This window comes from Ictidomys tridecemlineatus, chromosome 3, assembly GCF_052094955.1.
Source record: "Ictidomys tridecemlineatus isolate mIctTri1 chromosome 3, mIctTri1.hap1, whole genome shotgun sequence".
In the NCBI taxonomy this organism is placed as follows: domain Eukaryota; kingdom Metazoa; phylum Chordata; class Mammalia; order Rodentia; family Sciuridae; genus Ictidomys; species Ictidomys tridecemlineatus.
The window spans coordinates 1,722,092-1,741,269 of record NC_135479.1 but is presented as its reverse complement, the minus strand read 5'-3'; the positions used below and the strand labels follow the sequence as shown (position 1 = coordinate 1,741,269).

General features: G+C 58.7%; 2 protein-coding genes across 4 annotated transcripts in view; one reads left to right on the top strand and one right to left on the bottom strand.

Moving 5' to 3' along the window:
* Baiap2 (BAR/IMD domain containing adaptor protein 2) overlaps positions 1–19,178 on the top strand; it is a 65,130-nt gene that overhangs the window by 29,384 nt on the left and 16,568 nt on the right. For all 3 annotated transcript variants that reach the window (XM_005332641.5, XM_078041476.1, XM_005332642.5), the window contains exons 4-6: positions 6,391–6,452; positions 7,130–7,201; positions 7,761–7,898. In XM_005332641.5, coding sequence (XP_005332698.1) covers positions 6,391–6,452; positions 7,130–7,201; positions 7,761–7,898 — 272 coding nt within the window. The remainder of the gene's footprint in view (positions 1–6,390; positions 6,453–7,129; positions 7,202–7,760; positions 7,899–19,178) is intronic.
* LOC101956388 (cytochrome c, somatic) lies at positions 11,204–11,802 on the bottom strand. Its single transcript, XM_040268364.2, has one exon. It carries the CDS (start codon positions 11,726–11,728, stop codon positions 11,408–11,410), a length of 321 nt encoding a protein of 106 aa, XP_040124298.2. The 5' UTR covers positions 11,729–11,802; the 3' UTR covers positions 11,204–11,407.

Sequence of the window (19,178 nt, the reverse complement as noted above, 5' to 3'; positions counted from 1 at the left end):
TTAGAAGAGGGTGTGTCATGGCAGTGTTCCTGAGGGTCAGGACAGTGACGGGGTAACATAACAAGAGACCCTTGTTCTTGGGACACGGCTGAGGTGCTGGGAGGGGCGATGCCTTAGTGTCTGCTCCTGAGTCCCAGTTGTCTCAGAAGAGGTGTGTGCGTGTGCCCAGGTGTGCACCAGAGCAGAGCTGAAGCAGAAGGGCCAGCCTTGGCCTCCGGGCCGTGGCAGGTGAGCTGCCTCCCTGTGCTGCTCTCGCGGTGCTCACAGGTGGGCTGGGCCAGAACACAGCCTGTCTTCTACGCCCCAGCGAAGCAGGCTGCAGAGCCAGGCTCTGCCCTCTAGATCCTGGGTGCCCGGGTGTGGCTGCAGGTCCCCGCTCTGCCCCTGGGGAGTCCTGGGAGACTTCCTGGTGCTGGCTGAGTTCAAGTGGGAGGTGAGGCGAAGGCGCTGTCTCTGCTCAGCCTCCAGCCTTGGTGGCCTCCCAGTGTCCTCAGAGGCCACCCGACATCCCTGAAGTGCCTGAGCCGGGTCCGGTCGCCTCAGGGTGGCGGCTGTGCCCTTTTCCAGAAGCTCTATAAGCCGAGCGTGAGCGTCTGCCCGTGTGACTGGCCTGTCACCACAGCACCTGGTCTCCCTGGGGTCCTCACCTTGCCCAGGGTTTCGTGAGAGGCCGCCTGCTCTGGTCGCTCAAGATCCTTTCCTGGGAGCTCAGTCTTTGTCCGCCGGCTGTCCCCCTGGTGTGGCCCTCTCCCACTTGTTCCTCCTGTATCTTAACCTTGCTCTTTAAGTGCAGGCACCTCACCACGCTTTCTCTGTGTCCACATGTCCTCTGGTGCCAGCCCCTTCCTCTCCATGTTGTGCTCACTAGTGACCAGATGGTGGCAGGTGCTGGCTCTCAAGCGTCTCTGCTTCCTCCATTTGGTGTGTTCAGTCCTCCAGGTGAACTTGTCTTGGCTGGTCTTGGGCACTCTGCAGGGCCACCTGGGCACCTGCACCTGTCTTGTCACTGCAGTTCTTGCCAGGGTCTGTGCATATCCTTTGAGGTCATTTGGGACTTTTTTCCCCTGGTCAGCAAGAATGAAAATGAGAAAGAGAAGTAGAAGTGACTGAGCCTTGGTGATGCTTCTTGCTCAGGATCCCAAGGTCCAGCAGAAGCCACCTGCTGCTGGGGCAGTGGCCAGCCAAGACTGAGGCTCCGCTGATGTGGTGAGAACAGCCAGGCCCACCTACCTGCTGGGATGGACCTGAGTCACCCTCCCTACTGGGGAGGCAGGGCCTCCTTAGAGACTCGGGTCCTGTGAGCATCAGCAACTTACCATGTTCTTGCTTTGTCTTCCCAGCAGACTAGGACCAGCTTGGGGCAGGAACAGGGACAGGCTCTCAGGGAGAGCTGGTAGGCAGATGCCTAGAAGGGGCCCCGACTGAGGCTCCTGCTCCATCAGAGTAGGCCCCCTGAGCATTCTGAGGCTCTGGCCTCCCACATGGTTTCCAGTGCTGGCTGCACCCCAGTCTGCCCACTTGCCTTGGTTCTGGTTGCTGGAGGACTTTTTTTTTCCTGTAGGGAGAGGAGAGAGCCTGAATCAGAAGGGCTAACTGCAGGCGGTGCAGAACCGACTGCTGTGGCTGCGCTGTGTGTAGTCGCCCCAAGGAGCAAGCAGCCGAGTGCTGGCAGTAGATGCCTAGGTGACAGGTGCGGGTTCTCCGTCCAGTGCAGCGGTGGTCAGCAGGGGAGGTGCCGCAACATGGGTGGGCCTGTGCTCACTGTGCTTAGTGAAAGAAACCAGGGGCTGAAGGCCACGTGTTGCACGATGCCATTTTGTGTAGAAAGTCTGGAGCAGGGGGCTGGGGCTGGGGCTCAGTGGTAGTGCACTTACGTGGCATGTGTGGAGCACTGGGTTCAATTCTCAGCACCCCATATACATAAATAAAATAAAGGTCTTCAACAACTAAAAAAATATTTTTACGAAGAAAGGGAAAAAAATAAAGTCCAGAACAGTCCAGTCCTGGATGGGGGAGGGGCTGTGTGGGTCCCATTGGCCTGATGTGATTGCAGAGGAGCTGGGACTCAGTGCGGGGGAAACACTTGCTCCACCAGGTGACCAGGCACCTGCAGGGGCCATGCCTGGGTGCTGGACCCACAGCTTTGTCCAGCCTCGTCCAGCTCTGGTGTGGTCTCCTTGCTGGTTCCTAGGGTGCTAAGCCTCCTAGTCAGATGGTATGAGAAGTGAGGGCAGTGGTGAGGTTCCTGTGTAGCTGCACAAAGCACAGCTGGCCAGGGTCAGCGCACGTTCCCCACAGGTCCCGTGATCTGGAGGAAACTCGGGGTTTGTGGCTGTTCTGCATGTGTATACGGTGCACACCTGTGTGTGCTGCTGCGTGGGGTGTGATGGCTCTGCTGGCTTGCACCTGGCAGTCCCACCCCTGCCTCTTCTCCTGTGAGGAGGGACATTTCCTTGAGGACTGAATTTCACTCTTAAGCGCCAGATATGAAAATCTTTAAAAATTAGAACTGGTGGGGTCAAGTGCAGGTGACTGCGTGCTGGCCTGCAGCTGCCTGGCTTGGGTTGGGTGGGTAGAGGCTGGCAGGGAGGGGGTGCCTTGTTTTCTGTGCCTGTGTGCTTTCAGATCATCCCAACTGACTTGCATTACGTGTGCCCTTCTCTTACCTCCCCAATTCCCAGATGCTCAGGGAACAAACCCTCCTCCATCCCCAATCACCCGATCCCTACCAGAGCCCTTTTGTGCCCCTAGGTTTCTGCCCAGGCCTGGGGCAGCAGAAGGCTGACTCATGCTCTGGGTGTGCTGGGGGCTCCTCCCGCCTCATTCTTTCCCACGCCAGCACCCTGGGGTGGGGCCCCTGCTGCTGGTCATGATCTGCACACCAGTGCTCTGGCAGTCCATCACGTGGTGGCTCTGCACACGGGCTTGCCTGGCCTCCCTTACCACTTGGCCCAGCTGGACTTCACCTTCCTCTGAACCCACTTGCTCCAGTTTAGGACTCACCTGTGCTCTGGCCCCAAACACCAGTTCCCCAAGAGTTTGGTGGTGTCTGCATCACAGGCCAGTTAGGAAGACCAGCAGCCCCCTCCTCCATCCACGGCAGGGTGGGCCTGGTGAGTAAGTGTTCCCAAAGCCCACCCACAACTGTTCAGCCTCATCTCTCTCCAAAGAGTGGTCCCCTCTGGTCCTGAAGCCCTTCACTAGCGTGTCTTCCAGACCCATAAAGGACATGGAGAGTGGATGAGACTGACTAGCTGTTGATCTGGCAGAAGTCACTGCCCCTGGTGAGCAGTGTCTCCCTGATGGTCAGGTTGCAGGGCACAGGAGGGAGGGTGCCATCCTCTGCTGATGTGGTGTGCTGGTGGCCTCGCTGGGGTCACAGCTGATGGCCTCATGTGCACGGTATCCTGTGGCTGCAGGTGAAGTCTAGTTTAAAACTCTGGTGTGGCTCCTTTTGCATGCACCAGCTTGCAGCTTGGGTTCTGGGTATCCTTTATGTGTGCCCACTGCGTGGTGGGGGCCGCAGGGTTGGACTGCTGGCTGGGCTCTGAGCAGGAGGGATCCGGCTGGCAGGGACTCTGGGGTCTACATCCGAGTGTCAGCACAGCCTGGGTGCAATGGTGGCAGCTGTCCTTTGGGTCTCTGACTCCTGTCACTTGGCAGAGATCCTTCAAGAAGCTTTCTTTGACCCTGGCATCATTAGTTCTTTTCTAAAGGATTTGCTATTTTGTTTTTTTATATTTTTATTTTTTAAAAATATTTTTTAGTTGTAAGTGGATCTTTATTTTATTTATTTATATATGGTGCTGAGAATTGAGGCCAGTGTCTCGCACACGCAAGGCAAGTGCTCTACCACTGAGCCACAACCCCAGCCTAGGATTTGCTGTTTTATGACTTTGTTTTCCAAATGTCGAATTGGTGTGGTCGCCTTCCAGAATGTGTGCGTTTCCTGTTTGGACTTGATGTTAACTTATAGTTCAGGTGTCTAAAGAATGTGGCGAGAGCCCTGGAGACCACTGCCCAGGGAGACTTCCAGCAGTGTGTCCAGTTTGTCTGGAAGCCTCTGCCCTGTGCTTCAACTCTTACTCGTGGATTCCATGGCCCACTTGAGTGGGAGTGGGGCACGTGACACTCCAAGGGTAAGGGCAGGCCCAGCAAGACCACGGATTTGAGCAGGACCCTGCACAGGATAGACCTCAGGCCCTTGTGTCACCTTGGCCTTGGATAAAGCCACTTTATATGCTGGTGGGACCCTGAGAGCCAGGAGGTGAATCTGAGGCCCACCCACTCCCCCCGCCTCAGGAACCCCATTAAACAAAACCCAGAGGTCCTGCCCGGGGGCTCCTGGTCTGGGCAGCAGTCGTCATCCTGAGACTTACAGACGAGGAAAAGCAAAAGAAACCTTGAAGCTGCTGCTCATGGGCCCCGCTGACAGATGAAGCCCTTGCGACTTCTGAGTGGGGGCGGGGGGTGGTCTGGTCTGTGGCTCTGGGTTTCCTGTGTACCCTGTTCTCAATATGCAGGACAGTGCCCTGATGGCTGGCAGCAGCTAGGCAGCTCAGAGGAATGACTGAATTGTGTGGCCTTGAGTGTGTGCTGGCAGGAGCTGCACCCTCTCCCTGGGGTTCTGTGTCCACCACCTCAGACTTACCCACTTAGTTGTCCCAGGGTGTGAGGACCAGGCCCCTTCATGCCAAATTCTGTCCCCCTGTTATCCTTACCCCCTCCCCTGAGCCCCTGGAGGGCCACAAAGGCTGGCAGGCCTCAGGCTCACCTCCTTCCAGGCCCGGGACGGGTTGCAGCCATTGGTGGTCATAGCCTTGTCTGCAACACCAAGGTCACAGCAGAGCAGCAGTGCTCTCATCTGTGAGTGCAGTTCCTGGGGCCTCTGCTGTGCCCTCCTATGGTACTGGCCCACACAGTAGTATCCAGGGCCCTGTCATGCTAGGGCTTTGTGGGCTTGGAAGTGCTCTCCAGGGATGGGTTTCTGGCTCTGGGCACACCCTGGCACTGTGTGGGTGTGTGCAGTTGAAGTCGGTGGTCTGCACATGGCTCTCAGGGCTGTCTTGTGGGCCAGCTGCAGGAAGCCCCAGCTTTGCAGGCGGGAGCTGACTGGGGTTGAGGCCCAGCTCTGGCCACTGTCCCTCCTGTTGATGTGGAGCCACATGTTTGGGGCAAGGAGGCCGGCACATCCCGGTTGCAGCTTGTGCTGATGGAAGGAGTAAGTGTATGAAGCACCTGGTCCTCCTCCACGTTGAGTGTCCCTGTGGTCATGGGGCTGAAGCACCCCGTTGCTCGTGGAGACATTGAGCACCCAGAGAAGCAGTGTGGGGTCTCGAGACCAGCCTGGGTGTGTGCTCCTGGCTCAGAGCTAGTTCCTCAGGCACTGTTTGGGGTGGGCGGTGGGTTCTGCCAACATCTCACTTGGCTGAACAGGAAGAAGTGTTCTGAAGCCATCCTGGGGGCCCTGTCCTCTTTGACAGGAGCAGGAGGCAAGTGGGATGGTGCTTGGCCATACTCCCACCGACCCTTCATGGTAAGGGGCAGGGAGCCCAGCATCCATTTAACCCTGCCCATCTGGAGTGGGAGTCTGAAACGTGCTTCCTGGGCAGGGGTGGAGGCTGGGGTGGGGCCGGGTCTGGACATCCAGGTTGGGAATAGCCCGCCACTGCTCGCTCCATGCTGCACAGTTCTCCTGCCTTCCTCTGCCCTCTGCAAGTGGGTCAAGGGGACGTCAGCATCCCTGAAGGGCCACTGCCCTGGAAAGACGTGCGTGGAACCTGGCTGTGGGCCCAGACTGCCTTGGTGTGCCCACTCCTCCAGGGCATGGAGTCCCAGTGCTGAGCTATGCCACCTGTTTCCTCCTTGTTCTCGGGGTCAGAGAGGGATGTGGCCTGTGCCCAGCACCTGTGCCCACCGTGTTCCCTGAGGAAGGCTTGCCCACTCTGCTGTGTGGCTTGGTGCATCCCTCTGCCTGGCTCCCTCTGGGCAGGTGATGGTCAGTGTCTGAGTGTGAGGTCTGTGCAGAGGCGTGAAGCAGGTCCACATGGCTGTCCCTACTTCTTCTCTTTGCCATGAGCATCTACTTCAGTGTAGATGTTTGAGGTCACCTCCGAGATGCCAGGCATTCTGTGCATTTGGGATCAGAGTCCCTTGTCTTTCTAGAATTTCATTTCCCCTCAGCAGCCACTCTCCTGCCCCTGCTCCCCCCGCCGAGGCTCTCTGCCTGAGGTCATGGGGCTTCCCTAAGCAAGATGAGAACTGGCTAGGCAGGACCTCCTTCAGCCCCAAGGCCAGCATGGCCTGCCAGCATTGGTGCTCCAGGGAGAGGAGCAGCTAATGATTTTGAGTGTCTAACCCTCTTTCTTTCCTGCTTTCCTGCTCTCCCAGGAGATGTCCTCTTCCAGATGGCTGAAGTCCACAGGCAGATCCAGAACCAGCTGGAAGAGATGGTGAGTCCGGCCTCTAGTGACCGCTCCTAGGTGTAAAAGGCAAATGCAGGTGGGTTGGGTGGGCAGGCTGAAGTGAAGAGCTGGCTACATGCTTTGGCTGTGTTCCTATGTGGGACTGTCCCACAGTCCTGTGACCATACTCAAAGGTAGAGATGGGCCCTGGGCTCTGGGCACAGGTCAGATGAGCCATGGTGAGTGGCCTGGGGACAATGTGCATGGGCTAGGCCAGGTCTCACCCTGGGCTGGCCTCAGGAGCCAGGTGGGGTCAGTCAGCGCCAGCCCCCGGGAGGAGCCATGTGTGCTCTGAACGCCAGCCCTGCCAGGACCCAGTGCCTTGTGGTGATGGCCAGAACGCTGGTTTCCTCTGTGGGGGGTGCTGGTTAGGAGCTTCTGGCCCGAGGCAAGGGGTCGCCGAGGTCTCGCCCGTTTCCTCTCAGGCCCAGCTGCTCTGCTCTCCTCTGGCCCCAGCATGGGTCAGTGGGGGTGTTTGTTTCCCTCTGGGAAAGTGGACCTCTAAAGCTGAGGAGGGCCAGTTTGTTTAGCGTTTGGGACCTCTGTCCAGTGCTCACTCCAGCAGCTTCCTGGTTCCGTGGGGCCCAGGTCTCACTGGGTGCCCTGTCCAAGGGCTCCTGCACTGCCTTGAGCTGATGCAGGTCTGTGTTCTCTCCCGTGTCCAGCTGAAGTCTTTCCACAACGAGCTGCTCACGCAGCTGGAGCAGAAGGTGGAGCTGGACTCCAGGTACCTGAGTGTAAGTACGCCTTGCCAGCCCCGCCGTGCTGCTGCCCTCTGCTCTCAGACCTTCGCTGTGGGGAGCTTCTCGGCTCCTCTGAGCCTCCTGTGCAAGAGGGCTCCCCCACCTGAGCGCCCCGGGAGCCCCACGCGCAGCCCTGGGGTGACCGTCTCACTGAAGGCACCAGGGGCAGCTCCCCCTCTCCACCACTGTGGCACAGCCGAGGACACGGCTGTGACGCTCTCCCAGAGCTTTACGAGTGCCTCTGGCCTGCTGTTCCTGTCCTTGCCGTTAGCTGGCCGGGAAGCTGAGGCAAACCTCCGGGCAGGATTTACCCCATGGGTTGACGCTTTTGCCTGAGGACCAGGGCCCTTCCCAGGTCCGGTTTTTGTCTTTGGGCTGTAGAGACCTGCTGTGGGCAGGTAGGCCGAGGTTGCCTGCTGATCCAGACTGCAGCTGAGCATGTCTCCTGTGCTGCCCCCGGGCCTGCTATGCCTGCAGCCTGGGAAGGATCTGGAGGAGAGGGGCCGAGCTGCTGCTGAGCTCTCGAGCTTCTGTTTTCGTTGTGGACCCTCAGGCGGCGCTGAAGAAATACCAGACGGAGCAGAGGGGCAAGGGAGACGCCCTGGACAAGTGTCAGGCTGAGTTGAAGAAGCTCCGCAAGAAGAGCCAGGGGAGCAAGAATCCACAGAAATACTCAGACAAGGAGCTGCAGGTAGGTCTGCCCTCACCACCAGGTGCCAGGTCACCAGGTCACCAGGCCACCAGGCAAGCCTACAGCTCCATGTAGGGCCTCTTCCACAGAGCAGCACCTCACACTTTTAGCAAGAAAGTGATCACCCCGTCTTGGCCAAGGACAGGATGAGTCCCTGGTGGAAGTGGGCAAGGGCTGCTTGGCTCTCCTGGGAGATTTCCCAGCAGGCGCCAGCATCCCCTGGCTGGCAGGATGACCTGCTCACCAGAAGGTTCTTGGCCACAGGAGCAGGAATCCAAATTAAATCCTTCCCTGGTCGCTCTGGATTCTGCCCCAGATTGTCACCCTCATCAACTAGTCATGGCAGCATGGCCGATGGCTCCTGAGAGGCCGCTGTTGTTGCTGTTTCTTTCACCATCCCACGAGAAGCGCAGGTGCTGTGTCCTGCAGGGCTTGGGTCCTGAGTGGCACAGAATGTATAGCAGAGCTCCCGCGGGTGTCCTGAAACAGTGGGCCAGAAAGCCCACGCCCACCGCAGAGGTCGCCATAGACAGGCAGGGAGGACCGACAAAGCAGGACACCAGTTGTTTGGAGGAGACACCAGGAAAACCCCAGACAACCATGACAGAAGTTTCCGGAAATGCTCTGGGAAGGCAAGGGTGTGGCTCTGGGGTTAGTCTCTGATCTGGGGGCTCCACCCTGCCTGCTGTTCTCAGCACACACCTGCCTAAGTGAGTGTGTGCACAGGTGTGCAGCTGTGGTGTCCACACTGAAGTTGAGCAGGTCTGTGGGCCTCAGCAGCGTGCAGCCCTGTGGGGGTCACTTGGTAGGCCTGGGCAGGGAGCTGAGACCGCTAAGGAAGAAGTGCCACAGCAGGAGTGGCAGCTGCCAGTGGCCCTGTCGTGCAGGTTCCTGATCACGCAAGTGTGCTTTGCAAGGTGACAGCGACAGTCCCTGCCTTCCTCATGTGGGGTGCATCTCTCTGTGCTCAGAATCTCTGTTTTGGTCATTCTTAACGATCCGCAGCTGCCTCTAAGGGTGTGTGCAACCTGGGGCTGTCCCAGATTGCTGCCCTGACTACCTCAAAGTCTGCGATCAGGGCCCTCAGAGTGGGAGTGTGGTGAACCCCGACACGCACCCTTTAGTACGTGTCTTACGTCCTCTTGGATCTTTGATGCTGGCTGCCATTTTGCCTTCTGAAGGCCTGACGCATACAGAGCGTCCCGCTGACGGGAGTGTGGTAGCTTCCTCAGTGCAGGGGCAGGCAGTGCAGGTGATCGCTGTTGGCCTTCCTGGGCAACCCGTCCAGGTGTGAGAGTGCATGAGAGAGCAAGCCTTCCAGCCTGGTGACAGGACACCAAGGCTGTCCAAGGGATGGCTGCCCGCTGGGGGGAGCTGGGGCCTGTGGTCCCCTCTCCTCAAAGCACTCTGTGTTGCCCTGGTAACAGCCTCACTGCGACACAGTCTTCATACCTCCCAGAGCCAACAGTGGGGTGGTTCTGAGCACATCTGTAGAGTTGTGCCACCATCACCACAGGCAGCTCAGGGCATTTCCACCACCCAGGAGGAGTCCCATGCCCTGGCCAGACACAGAAGTGCACACCGCCATCCCAGTGACGCAGGAGGCTGAGGCAGGAGGACCACAAGTTCAAGGCCAGCCTGGGCAACTTGACCCTGTCTCAAAAAAAAAAAAAAAAAAAAGTGGTAGCTGCAGCTCACTGGTCGCACACACACTCCAAGCCCATCAGCAGTCACCCCATGTCCTGCCTCCTTCCACTGCCCACAGCACCACCCTGCCTTGTGGCTAGAGTGCCTTGTTCTGCATGTTCTGACTGATTGGACTTCCACCCACAGGCCCAGAGGTGGGTTTGCCCCTCCACTGCATCTCACTGGCCTCTCATCTGTGCAGCAGTGGAGGCCCTTCCCCGCCCCCCCGTACTGGGGATGGAAACGGGGGTGCTGTACCATTGAGCTACATTCCCAGCTGTTTTTATTTTTTATTTTGAGACAGTGTCACTAAGTTGGCGAGCTGGCTTCAGACTTGTGCTCCTCCTGCCTCAGCCTCCCGAGTGGCTGGTATGCGCCATCATGCCCAGAGGCCTTTCCTCCTGGCAGATTGTGAGCCTTGGTGTGCCCAGCCTTGGGGAGGTCTGCTCTAGGACCATTCTGGTGCCTACTTCCCAGGTGGGCTGCATGGGCCCCTCCAGTATTCAGTGCTGCCTGGGCTCACCTCCTGGGGGCTGGGCACAGATGTGACCTGAGGGACACCTAGTCCTGCATGAGCGCCTGTGGCTGTACGTTCTTGGGTGTAAAAGTAGGTTCTGTAAAATGGGTGGCTGTACAAACAGGGTGGCTCCAGCTGCCAGCAAGGATGTCCTAGGCACCAGGAGCAGCCTGTGTTGAAGCTGCCGTGGTGGGGTCGCCCTGGTGGCTGTACCTACTGTGTCCCCCTCCACAGTAAGTGCTCGTGGTGTCTGTCCATCAGGCAGCGGCCACTGTCAGTCTTGGCTCAGGGGTGGGCTTCGAGCAGGCCTGGAGGGTGGAGGTGTGCTGCTGCTGCTCCAGGCTGTCTGTCCTGACGGACAGAAGCTAAGCGCTGGGGCATCTGGTAAGGACGGTGACCTCTGGCTGGTGGTGCCTGCCCAGCCAGAGTTTGCTGAGGTCAGTGGTGCTCCTGCCCCTGTGGAGAGAGTGGCTTCTGGAGCAGCTGGTAGGGGTAGAGCCCAGTGTGAGGGGCCAGGTGCCGGGTCTGCAGATCACCCAGCTCCACCTCTGGCCCAGCGGCCCTGCTGGAGGGGCTGTCCCCTGTCTGCCTCAGCCACGCTCGTGAGGGCTTGGCCTCACAGCGCCTCTCCACAGATGTCCAGTGCTGACCTTTCCTCCCAGGTGTGAAGCTGCCCCTTTGTCTTTCTTCTCTGTACAGCTGTGTGCCTCCCAGCCTGGCCTGTTTGCCCTGCCACGAGGCTTGTCCCGAGCCACCCCAGCTTCCAGACACACAGTAGCCCTGTCTGCCTGGTACTGCCCTCTCCATGCACTGCAGATGGCCCCAGGCTGGCCTGTCGTCAACTGGGCACATCCTCTGGATCCTCGCTCTTTTTTTTTTTTTCCTTATCTTCAACCTTTAATAGGCTAACGAACACAAATTGAAACAAATGTGAATCATGCTCTGTTCTGAGAGAGTGAAGGGATTTCCCCCATATTTTAAACATAGTCACATAATCAGTTCTATAAAACTAAGTATAAAACCAGTTTTCAGATGACATTCACCATTTTTGTGAAATACTGAACATTACTAATTAAGTCCAACTACAACTTTAAAAAGGGGAAACAGTGATAGAATTTACTGAAGTAGGAATATAACCAAAATATTAATTTAACTACAAGTAAGTTTTACTTAAATCAGGATTGTTCAACAAAAATAATTTTGTCAGTCACTCATGATCTGATTTCTGGTGTATCACATCAATTAAATTATGGTGCACATAAAAAAGCCAAGAGACATTTCTGTTTGGTAATAAATAAGGCAGTAGCTATTCCTCATTAGTGGCTTTTTTGAGGTAAGCTATTAGGTCTGCCCTTTCTCCCTTCTTCTTAATGCCAGCGAAGATCATTTTTGTTCCAGGGATGTACTTTTTGGGATTCTCCAAATACTCCATCAGTGTATCCTCTTCCCAGGTGATGCCTTTGTTCTTGTTAGCATCTGTATAAGAGAATCCAGCAGCCTGACCTGTCTTCCGCCCAAACAGTCCATGGAGATTTGGCCCAGTCTTGTGCTTGCCTCCCTTTTCCACCGTGTGGCATTGGGCACACTTCTGAACAAAAATCTTCTTGCCTTTCTCAACATCACCCATTTTTAATTCGTTCTTTCGTGGCTAGCGCAAAGAAGCAAAGAAGGATCCCGATCAGAAGCCGGACGTCCCACTCTCTCTGGATCCTCTCTGAGCCTCAGTTTCCATGTCTGGTTGGGGGACGCTCTGGCCTCTCTTTCCTCTGAGCAGGGCGGGAAGGGCCTGTGTGGTCCCCACGTACACACACACATATCCCCTCCCCCGGCGTCACAATTCTCCCAGATCTCCCCATCTTCTGCTTCTCAAAAGTTTTCTCTTGCCTCTTTATGAAAAGTAGCCAGGTGTCTGTTTTCTGTGCTCTTCCCTGGACGGGATGGGTCCTGCCTTTCTGCAGCACCCAGCACAGCACCGGCACAGGCCGACCACAGAGTTGACGACCTACAGGTCTCAGTTCTTGTCTTTTTATTTTGTGCTGCGGGACGGAACCCCAGGCCCTATGCGTGCCAGCGAGGTGGGCGCTGCACCCTGAGCTGCCCGCTCCACCCTGACATTGGATTTCTAAGAGTGGAAGCAGAGGGACCCGCTGAGCAGCGTCACCTGACCCCAGTGTTGCAGAAGCCCAAGTGGCCAGGCCAGGGAGCCCTTGGAGTCCGAGTTCGAGAAGGAAGATGGGGTACTTGGTGTTCAGCTCCCCTGGGTCCCTCTGAGCTGGTCAGGAGCTGCTTGGGGACCTTTGCCCCTGGGGCACTCCTATTGGCTCTCAGTGCCTTTGTAAATCTGGTCAGGGCCTAATCCCTGCTTTAGGGTGACTGCTGGGGCTGGGTAGGGCCCTGGGGCTTTTCGCTGCAGCAACAGCAGCACCTTCCCCTTCTGAAGGGAGGACACATCCTAGCCCACCCCCTGTGCAGTCCCACTCAGGCTCTGCCCCTCCGCCAGGCCAACCCTGCCCCTCTGGGCTGGCCTTTTACCGCTTTTTGTGGGTCTAAGACCCCCGCAGGTCCTTGTTACCAGGGAGAGGACCTTTCCTTCCATGTGGAAGTACAGCTTTCCAGAGACCTTCTCCCCATGTTTTCCCCTTTGTTAAAGATTCTGAGTGCTTCCCAGCTGCCCACAGGGAGGCCCAATGGCCAAGGCCTCCACAGGGCCCTGCTGGGGCAGTCTCCAGCCAGAGGGCTGTTCCCTGCACCATCCTGGAGACCCTGCCTGGCCCTCGGGATGCTGCAGCCCTTAGACCTGCTTGCTCTGTGCCAGTGGAGCCACCGTGTCTGGTGTGCCTGTGGGGTCACCCCTGACAGGAACAGTGGTTCTCGCCCCTGAAGCAGGGTTTGGAGAGGCCGAGGTGCACACACCCAGTTGCTGGGGTGGCAGCTGGGTGCTATCCTATTTGGACCCCTGGGACTACTTCTTAGAGCTAAGTAGGAAGGTGGGACAACTGGACCACTGGGAGTGGTGGTGACCCCAGGCCCTGGAGTGACCTGGCCCATCCTGGGCCTGGGGTATGTATAGCAGATAAGTAGAGGTTTCCACTCAGTTCCCCAGTCACTCCCCCGCCCCACAGAGGCCCCCTCCTCATGTCTATGAGATGCCCTTTTGTGTCCCCATTATCTCTCAGACTCTGTGTGTCCCTCACCTGGTGGGCCAGACATAAGGGGGCCTAGCCATGGTACAGACTGTGGGCAGCAAGGCAGGTGGAGACTAGTAAGGACATCTGTGTATGAGAGGTCTCGTGGCTGGCACAGGGTCACCCTGGGGTGCTTGAGCAGTGCTGGAGCCTGAGCCTCTGCTGGCCATGGTCACTGCTGGTGGAGGGGGAGGGGGAGGCTCAGGAACCAGGCCGCCTGAGTCCTGGCCACCCTGGTCTCATTAGGTATACCACAGGCTGCAGGCCAGTGGGAGGAGCAGTGGTTGTGTGTAGTCGGGTGTGGTCCTCTGTGTTCCTTGCAGTATGACTATGTGTCTTGAGAATCAATCGTCTCTGAGGTCACTGGGGTGCTTAGAGCCTGGTGCTAGCCGTGACGTCCTTCTGGCCTCTGCCACCTGGGTCCAGGGGCTCCTGAGAGCAGAAACTCACCAGGGAGGTCCCGGGGCTATTTCAGGTTGGGGCTGAGCTCAGGGGCTCATGGGGGAGCAGCTCTGTGTCTTTGGGGGTACCCACGTGGCTGCTTTCCCCACAGCCTCTCTGCTGCTGGACTCTGCCAGAGCCTTGTACACATGCCACAGTAGCTAGGCCTGTGGCCTTCACTGGACTGCGGGCAGGCCAGGTCCAGAGCAGTGGTTGCTGCCCAGGCTGGTGAAGGAACTGGTGAAGTTGCCTGGGGCCTGAAGTTACCCAGTCCCTGCCCAGAGAGGCAGCAAGACCAGGAGCTCAGCAGCCACACTCAGCAGATGCTCGAGACAGCGCGTGCTGGGATTTCCACAAAAAGAGCTCTTTAAATTATAGGTCAGGGAGCAGGAGCCCAGGAGCATTTGGGGCGCTAAGTGGGACAGGAGAGTTTTACATAAGAGGAGGGCGTGAGCAAGACACCCACAGCCTGCGGTCACCCTGCACCACCACGGGCTTCGCTCCCCAGCTACTCCATCACTACCAGGCCAGCCATCCAGGCTGAGGGAGGAGTCTAACCACGTGGAGCCTGGGGCATGGTGGACCCCAAAGGGCGAAGGACACACTGTGTCCAGTAGGTTGGAAGTGACAGAACAGGCCTCAGCGTGAGCCCAGTCTGTGCCTTCTCTTGGGGTGGAGAAGGTGCCTTCTCTTGGGGTGGAGAAGGGGTGTGCCTGTGTCCCACCTGCAGATGGAAGCCAGGGCAGGACGAGAGGGGCCATGACTCGGGCTGGCCGTGGGGCTGAGGATCTCCCTGGACACCAGCTGCAGCCCGGGTGGGAGAAGGGAGTGTCTGGTTCTCTTCAGGACTGGTGGCCTTGCTAGTCTGGTGCAGGCAGGGTCCTTCTGGTGGGTAGTGTCAGCTTTGGGGAAGCCAGGTGTCCTCTGCACCAAGATGCCCACCATGGGATAGGGCAGGTCATACCTGCACCCATGGTCTCCCCTTCTCCTCCCTGACTGCTTGTAACCCACCCTACCTCTCCAGAGCCCCTTGCTCACCTGGCCAGCCTGTGTCTCCCTCAGGGGTGTTACACTGCCCCACTGTTCTCGAAGCCCCTGACAGTCCCCACCTGGCCAGTGTCTCCAGGGCTCCATTCTGCCTCCCCTTCAGCAGGGTCCCCCCCCCAGCATTTGGGGAGCCTGCACCAGGAGGAGCCAGGCCTCTGGTGCAGGTCCCCCGCAGAGCCTTCAGCGTCAGATTTCTCCTGAGTATGTTTCTGTCCCGTCTGATCCCTCCCCCAGCCTGGCTCTCCTGCAAATGGACCTGAGCACAGGTAGCAGCCGCTGGGTGAGGTGACACCCCCAGCCAGGCCGAGGGCACTGTGGCTGTCGGGAGTCTGTAGTCACGCTGCCTCGCAGTGTGCCCTGGGGTGTGGTGCAGTAGGGCCTGTCCTCCCTCACCCATGACGGGCTCTGGGCACTGAGGGAAGGGCAGCTAAGACCCCACGTTGGGCCCCCGAGCCACATGGGAACCTAGGGAGATGGACGAGCCAGAAGCAGGCCTGGGGGGCCTGACCCTGCTTGGAATGACCTGAGGCATCAGTGACCCTGCAGCTGAGCCCAGGGTGCACAGGCCCTGGAACAGCCCTGCCTGACCCACCTGGTGGGCTTCTTGGGCAGCCCAGTCCCTGGAGCTTCTGGGGCCACCCACTGGGGCCTTCCTGGGCTGAGGTGGAGCATGCTGTTGCTGTAAGGGTACCAGGTTCCCTGCCTAGGTCAGCCTTCACTGTCCCCTCCAAGACAGTGTGGACAGGGTAGGCAGGTACAGCACCTGCCACTGGCCATGTGAGAGCCAGGGAGTGGTCCCGTGTCCAGGGTGGGACGCCTGCTCTAGAGGCTGTTGGGGTGGGGGTCCCTAGGTCCTGGAAAACTGTCCCCTCCCCTGTTGGCCAGGACATGGGAGCTGGTCAGATGACTTGGGCTCCTCCAGGGTCCTCAGTTGTGTGCCCTGTACTGGTTTTTGTGCTTTAGGCCCAAACTCCCTGATGGTGGTCTGAGAGAGAGACTTGCTCTGTTTAAAGGGGTGTGTGATTAACAAAGCAAAGACGGGATGCCATCTTCTGAGATGGCAGTGGAGGCTGGGCCCGCAGCAAGAATGATGGGGCAGCCTGCTCCACAGCAGGACCGTCACTCGCTGTGAGGAGGAGGAGCCCCCCTTCTGTGGAGTAAGATGGCCTGTCGCCTGGGGTCCTTGCTGGAGAGAAACAGACCACCCTGACCTCCTGGAGGACTAGGCGGCCAGGGAGGGAGCACTCTGCTTCTCTCAGGGCTGGGCCACGTGCACACTGTAGCCACGCCTCACCTGGCCCTTAGGGACACCTGGTCTGTGAGCCTCCAGCCCTGGCAGTGTGCTGCAGGTGTGGACAGGAGGCCGTGCTCCCTCCTATGGCTCTGGGAGTGTGCGGTGCTGGGCGGGGTGCCTTGGCATTGTATGTCTGGGACAGCATGGGGGGTGGTGATGGGGACCTGCTGCTCCTGAATATCCCTTGTGGTCTGATAAAGTTCTGGATGCTTCCCCAGGAACATGGGGACCGTAGAGCTTGTGGGCCCCTGAGATCTGCCAGCGGTGCTGTGCTCTCACCTCATGTGTTCCCATAACACGTTTGCCTGAGTCGGCTTTCTGTGGCTATAACTGAACACCTGAGGCCAGGTAATTGAAAGAATGGGGATGTGTTTAACTCCCGGTTCTGAAGGCTGGAAAGTCCAAGAGCACAGCACTGGCATTGGACGAGGCCTTGCTGTGGCGTCAGGTGGAGCCGTGTGCCAGCTCGGGTCTGTCTGTCTCTCCTCTCACCACTGGTACCATCGTGGGGGTCTTGCCCCCAGGGCCTCCTCCAACCCGCCTGTCCCAGATGACTCGGAGATTAGATTTCTGGCCCTCAACAATGTTACAGAGTGGAACGGCCAGCCCTTCCACTGCCAGCCTGTACGCAGGAGCACGGCCCCCTGCTTAGCTCTGTCTGTGTGGCCCTGAGCCATGTGGGCTAAGCTGAGCGCCTGCAACCCTTGGAGCCACCTGCTGCGCTGCTGCCTGTGGCCCAGTGCTCCAGCATCACACACTGACCTGAGTGCAGGCCCTTTCAGAACAGGGGAGCCCTTGGCGGCAGAGCAGGCCCCCAGTGACTCCACGCTGGGGCCGCTGTGCCCTGGGTGATGCCCGTGAGCTGCAGGAGGCCTTCAGGGGCAGCCCAGGAGTTGGAGAAATGGGGTGAGGCCGCCACAGCTTCAGATAAGGTGAACCACAGGGCTTCAGAGTTTTCCAGAATGCCCTTCCCCCGTCTGAGTCACCGCGCACTCTGCAAGAAGAGGGTGCACTTTCGGATCCCTTCTGTCTTCCGGGATTACAGGGCTGCTGTGCCTGGGTGACTAAGTGGGCGCGCACCGTGGTCTTGGTGCTTTCGGCTGGGCGTTTCTGCAGTACTGTCACCATAGCACCCAGCTCAGCAAGGAGCAGCAGGGAGGGGACTGGGAGACCTGGCCTCTGAGGGACCGGCTCCTGCCATTTTAAGTGGCTGAACCATGAGCACGGCAGGCCCAGGCTGTGTTCTGTTATTTGCACGGTCCAGGAGACGAGCACTCCACACACAGGGCATGGGCCTTAGGGCAGAGCAGCTGGGAGCCCCTTGGTGGCCACTTCCTCCTTCCTCTCCCTGCCCTCCTCAGGAGGCCACACTCCTTCCCTGGCCTAGATTTCCAGGATCTTCCCAGCAAAGTGGTGACCTCCATGACGAGGTAGCCTGGAAAAGGAGGTCAGGAGAGTCGGCTGTTCCTAGACAGGAATGCGGAGCGTTGCTTGCGGGCCTAACTATGCTGCAGCCCAGGTGCCATGTCAGGGCCTCAGAGCAGCTGACTACTCACAGGAGGCTGAAGCAGGCAACTGCCCCATGTCCTTGTGACCCTCCTAGCTGGCCCTGGGCAGGTGGCTCAGGCACTACTCCCCTAGGCAGTGGGATCCACAGGCAGTATTGGAGCTCCTGCAGCTCCCACCACAGTGCTGCTTGCTGTCTCCCCTTCCTGAGCTCCTGGTTGTGACCTGTGTGACTCCAGCCCTTCTCAGGCTCCTGAGTAGGTGGAAATCTCAAAAATAAGCACCAGTCCCTCCCGACACCACAGACTGCCAGACCCTGCTAATGAGGCCAGTGCCTGTGTGCACACAGGGAGTCGAGGGCTGCTGTGCAGGGGCAGCACCAGCCTACAAACCCAGAAACCAGCTGTCGGGTGGGCAGCGGGCCGGCCCCAGGGCCTTGGCTTGGAAGGTGCTGTTCCTGGGGCAAAGGACCCAGGGGCCTCGTGTCCTGGCTTAGTCCTCTGTGTTGGGGTAACCGTTCCAAGCAGTGCCCTGCCTTCTCCAGAGTCCCCGTAGACAGTGGCTTGCTGGACGAGAGGGCGTGGGGCAGGGCGCTGGCGTCCTCTCCCAGCTTTTCCTTTCGCTAGCACCTCAGTTGCCCTCCAGGGCTCTGGGTCTCATGCTGACCCGCCTCTGGCCTGGGCTTTGGGTACAGCCGACCTCCAGGCCTGGCTACGAGTAGAGCAGTCTCCGGGACTGGAGGGGTACATGGTGGCTTGAGGACAGATGGCGTTGGGATTCCCACCCTCTCCCATAGGAACCTCGTACACTCCCGAGCTATCCGCTTAAGAGCTGCCTGTCAAGCCAGGCGGCTCTGTGGTGTGAGTTCAGAACCAGGGCAGGTGCCCTCTTTGTGGCCAGGTTGAAACATGAAAGTCCTCAACAGACTTTCATGGGGCGGGGCAAGTGGATCTTCCAGGTGGCAACAGGCTGGTGCTGGTGTGTACCTCTCCCTGTCCGGGCTCCTCTACCTTGAAGCTTGGGAAAGGACCTGGGCTGACCTGGGCACAGTCTCCTGGGCACCCTCCTCTGTGGCTCCTGGAGTCCTGGGCCACACCCCTGGGGTGCTGTTCTCCTGCTGCCTGGAGAGGGTGCCTCTGTGTGCATAGAGGCTCTGGAGCAGGGGTAGGAGGCGCTGATCCCGTGTGTTGCGTAGCCAGAGGCAGCAGCTTGATCAGGCCCCCAGGCCCTCACTTGGTGTCCAGGCATCTTGCTTCCCGCCTGCCAGCCTGTGTCCCAACCGGCAGGCCCTGCGGCCACTTGGGAGGAGCACAGCCTGTTCCTCGGGATGTGGCCTGGATTTGGTGGTGGAGGTGATGAGCCAGCCACTTTGGGCCCTTTCAGTTGCCCTCCAGAGGGGAGGGCTGCGCTCAGGGCAGGGGTCTGTGTTCAGTGTCAGCCCTGGGCAGGCCTGGACCTGGGGACACATTGTCCCGCTCTCGCTGGGAGTCAGAAGTGTGCCTTGGTGGCCATGTTGGGGACAGGCCCACACCCAGCTGGGCTCCTCCCCACCCCCAAGCTGAGCCGTGTGTGGAGAGGCGCCAAGGGAACAGCCTGCTCTTGGA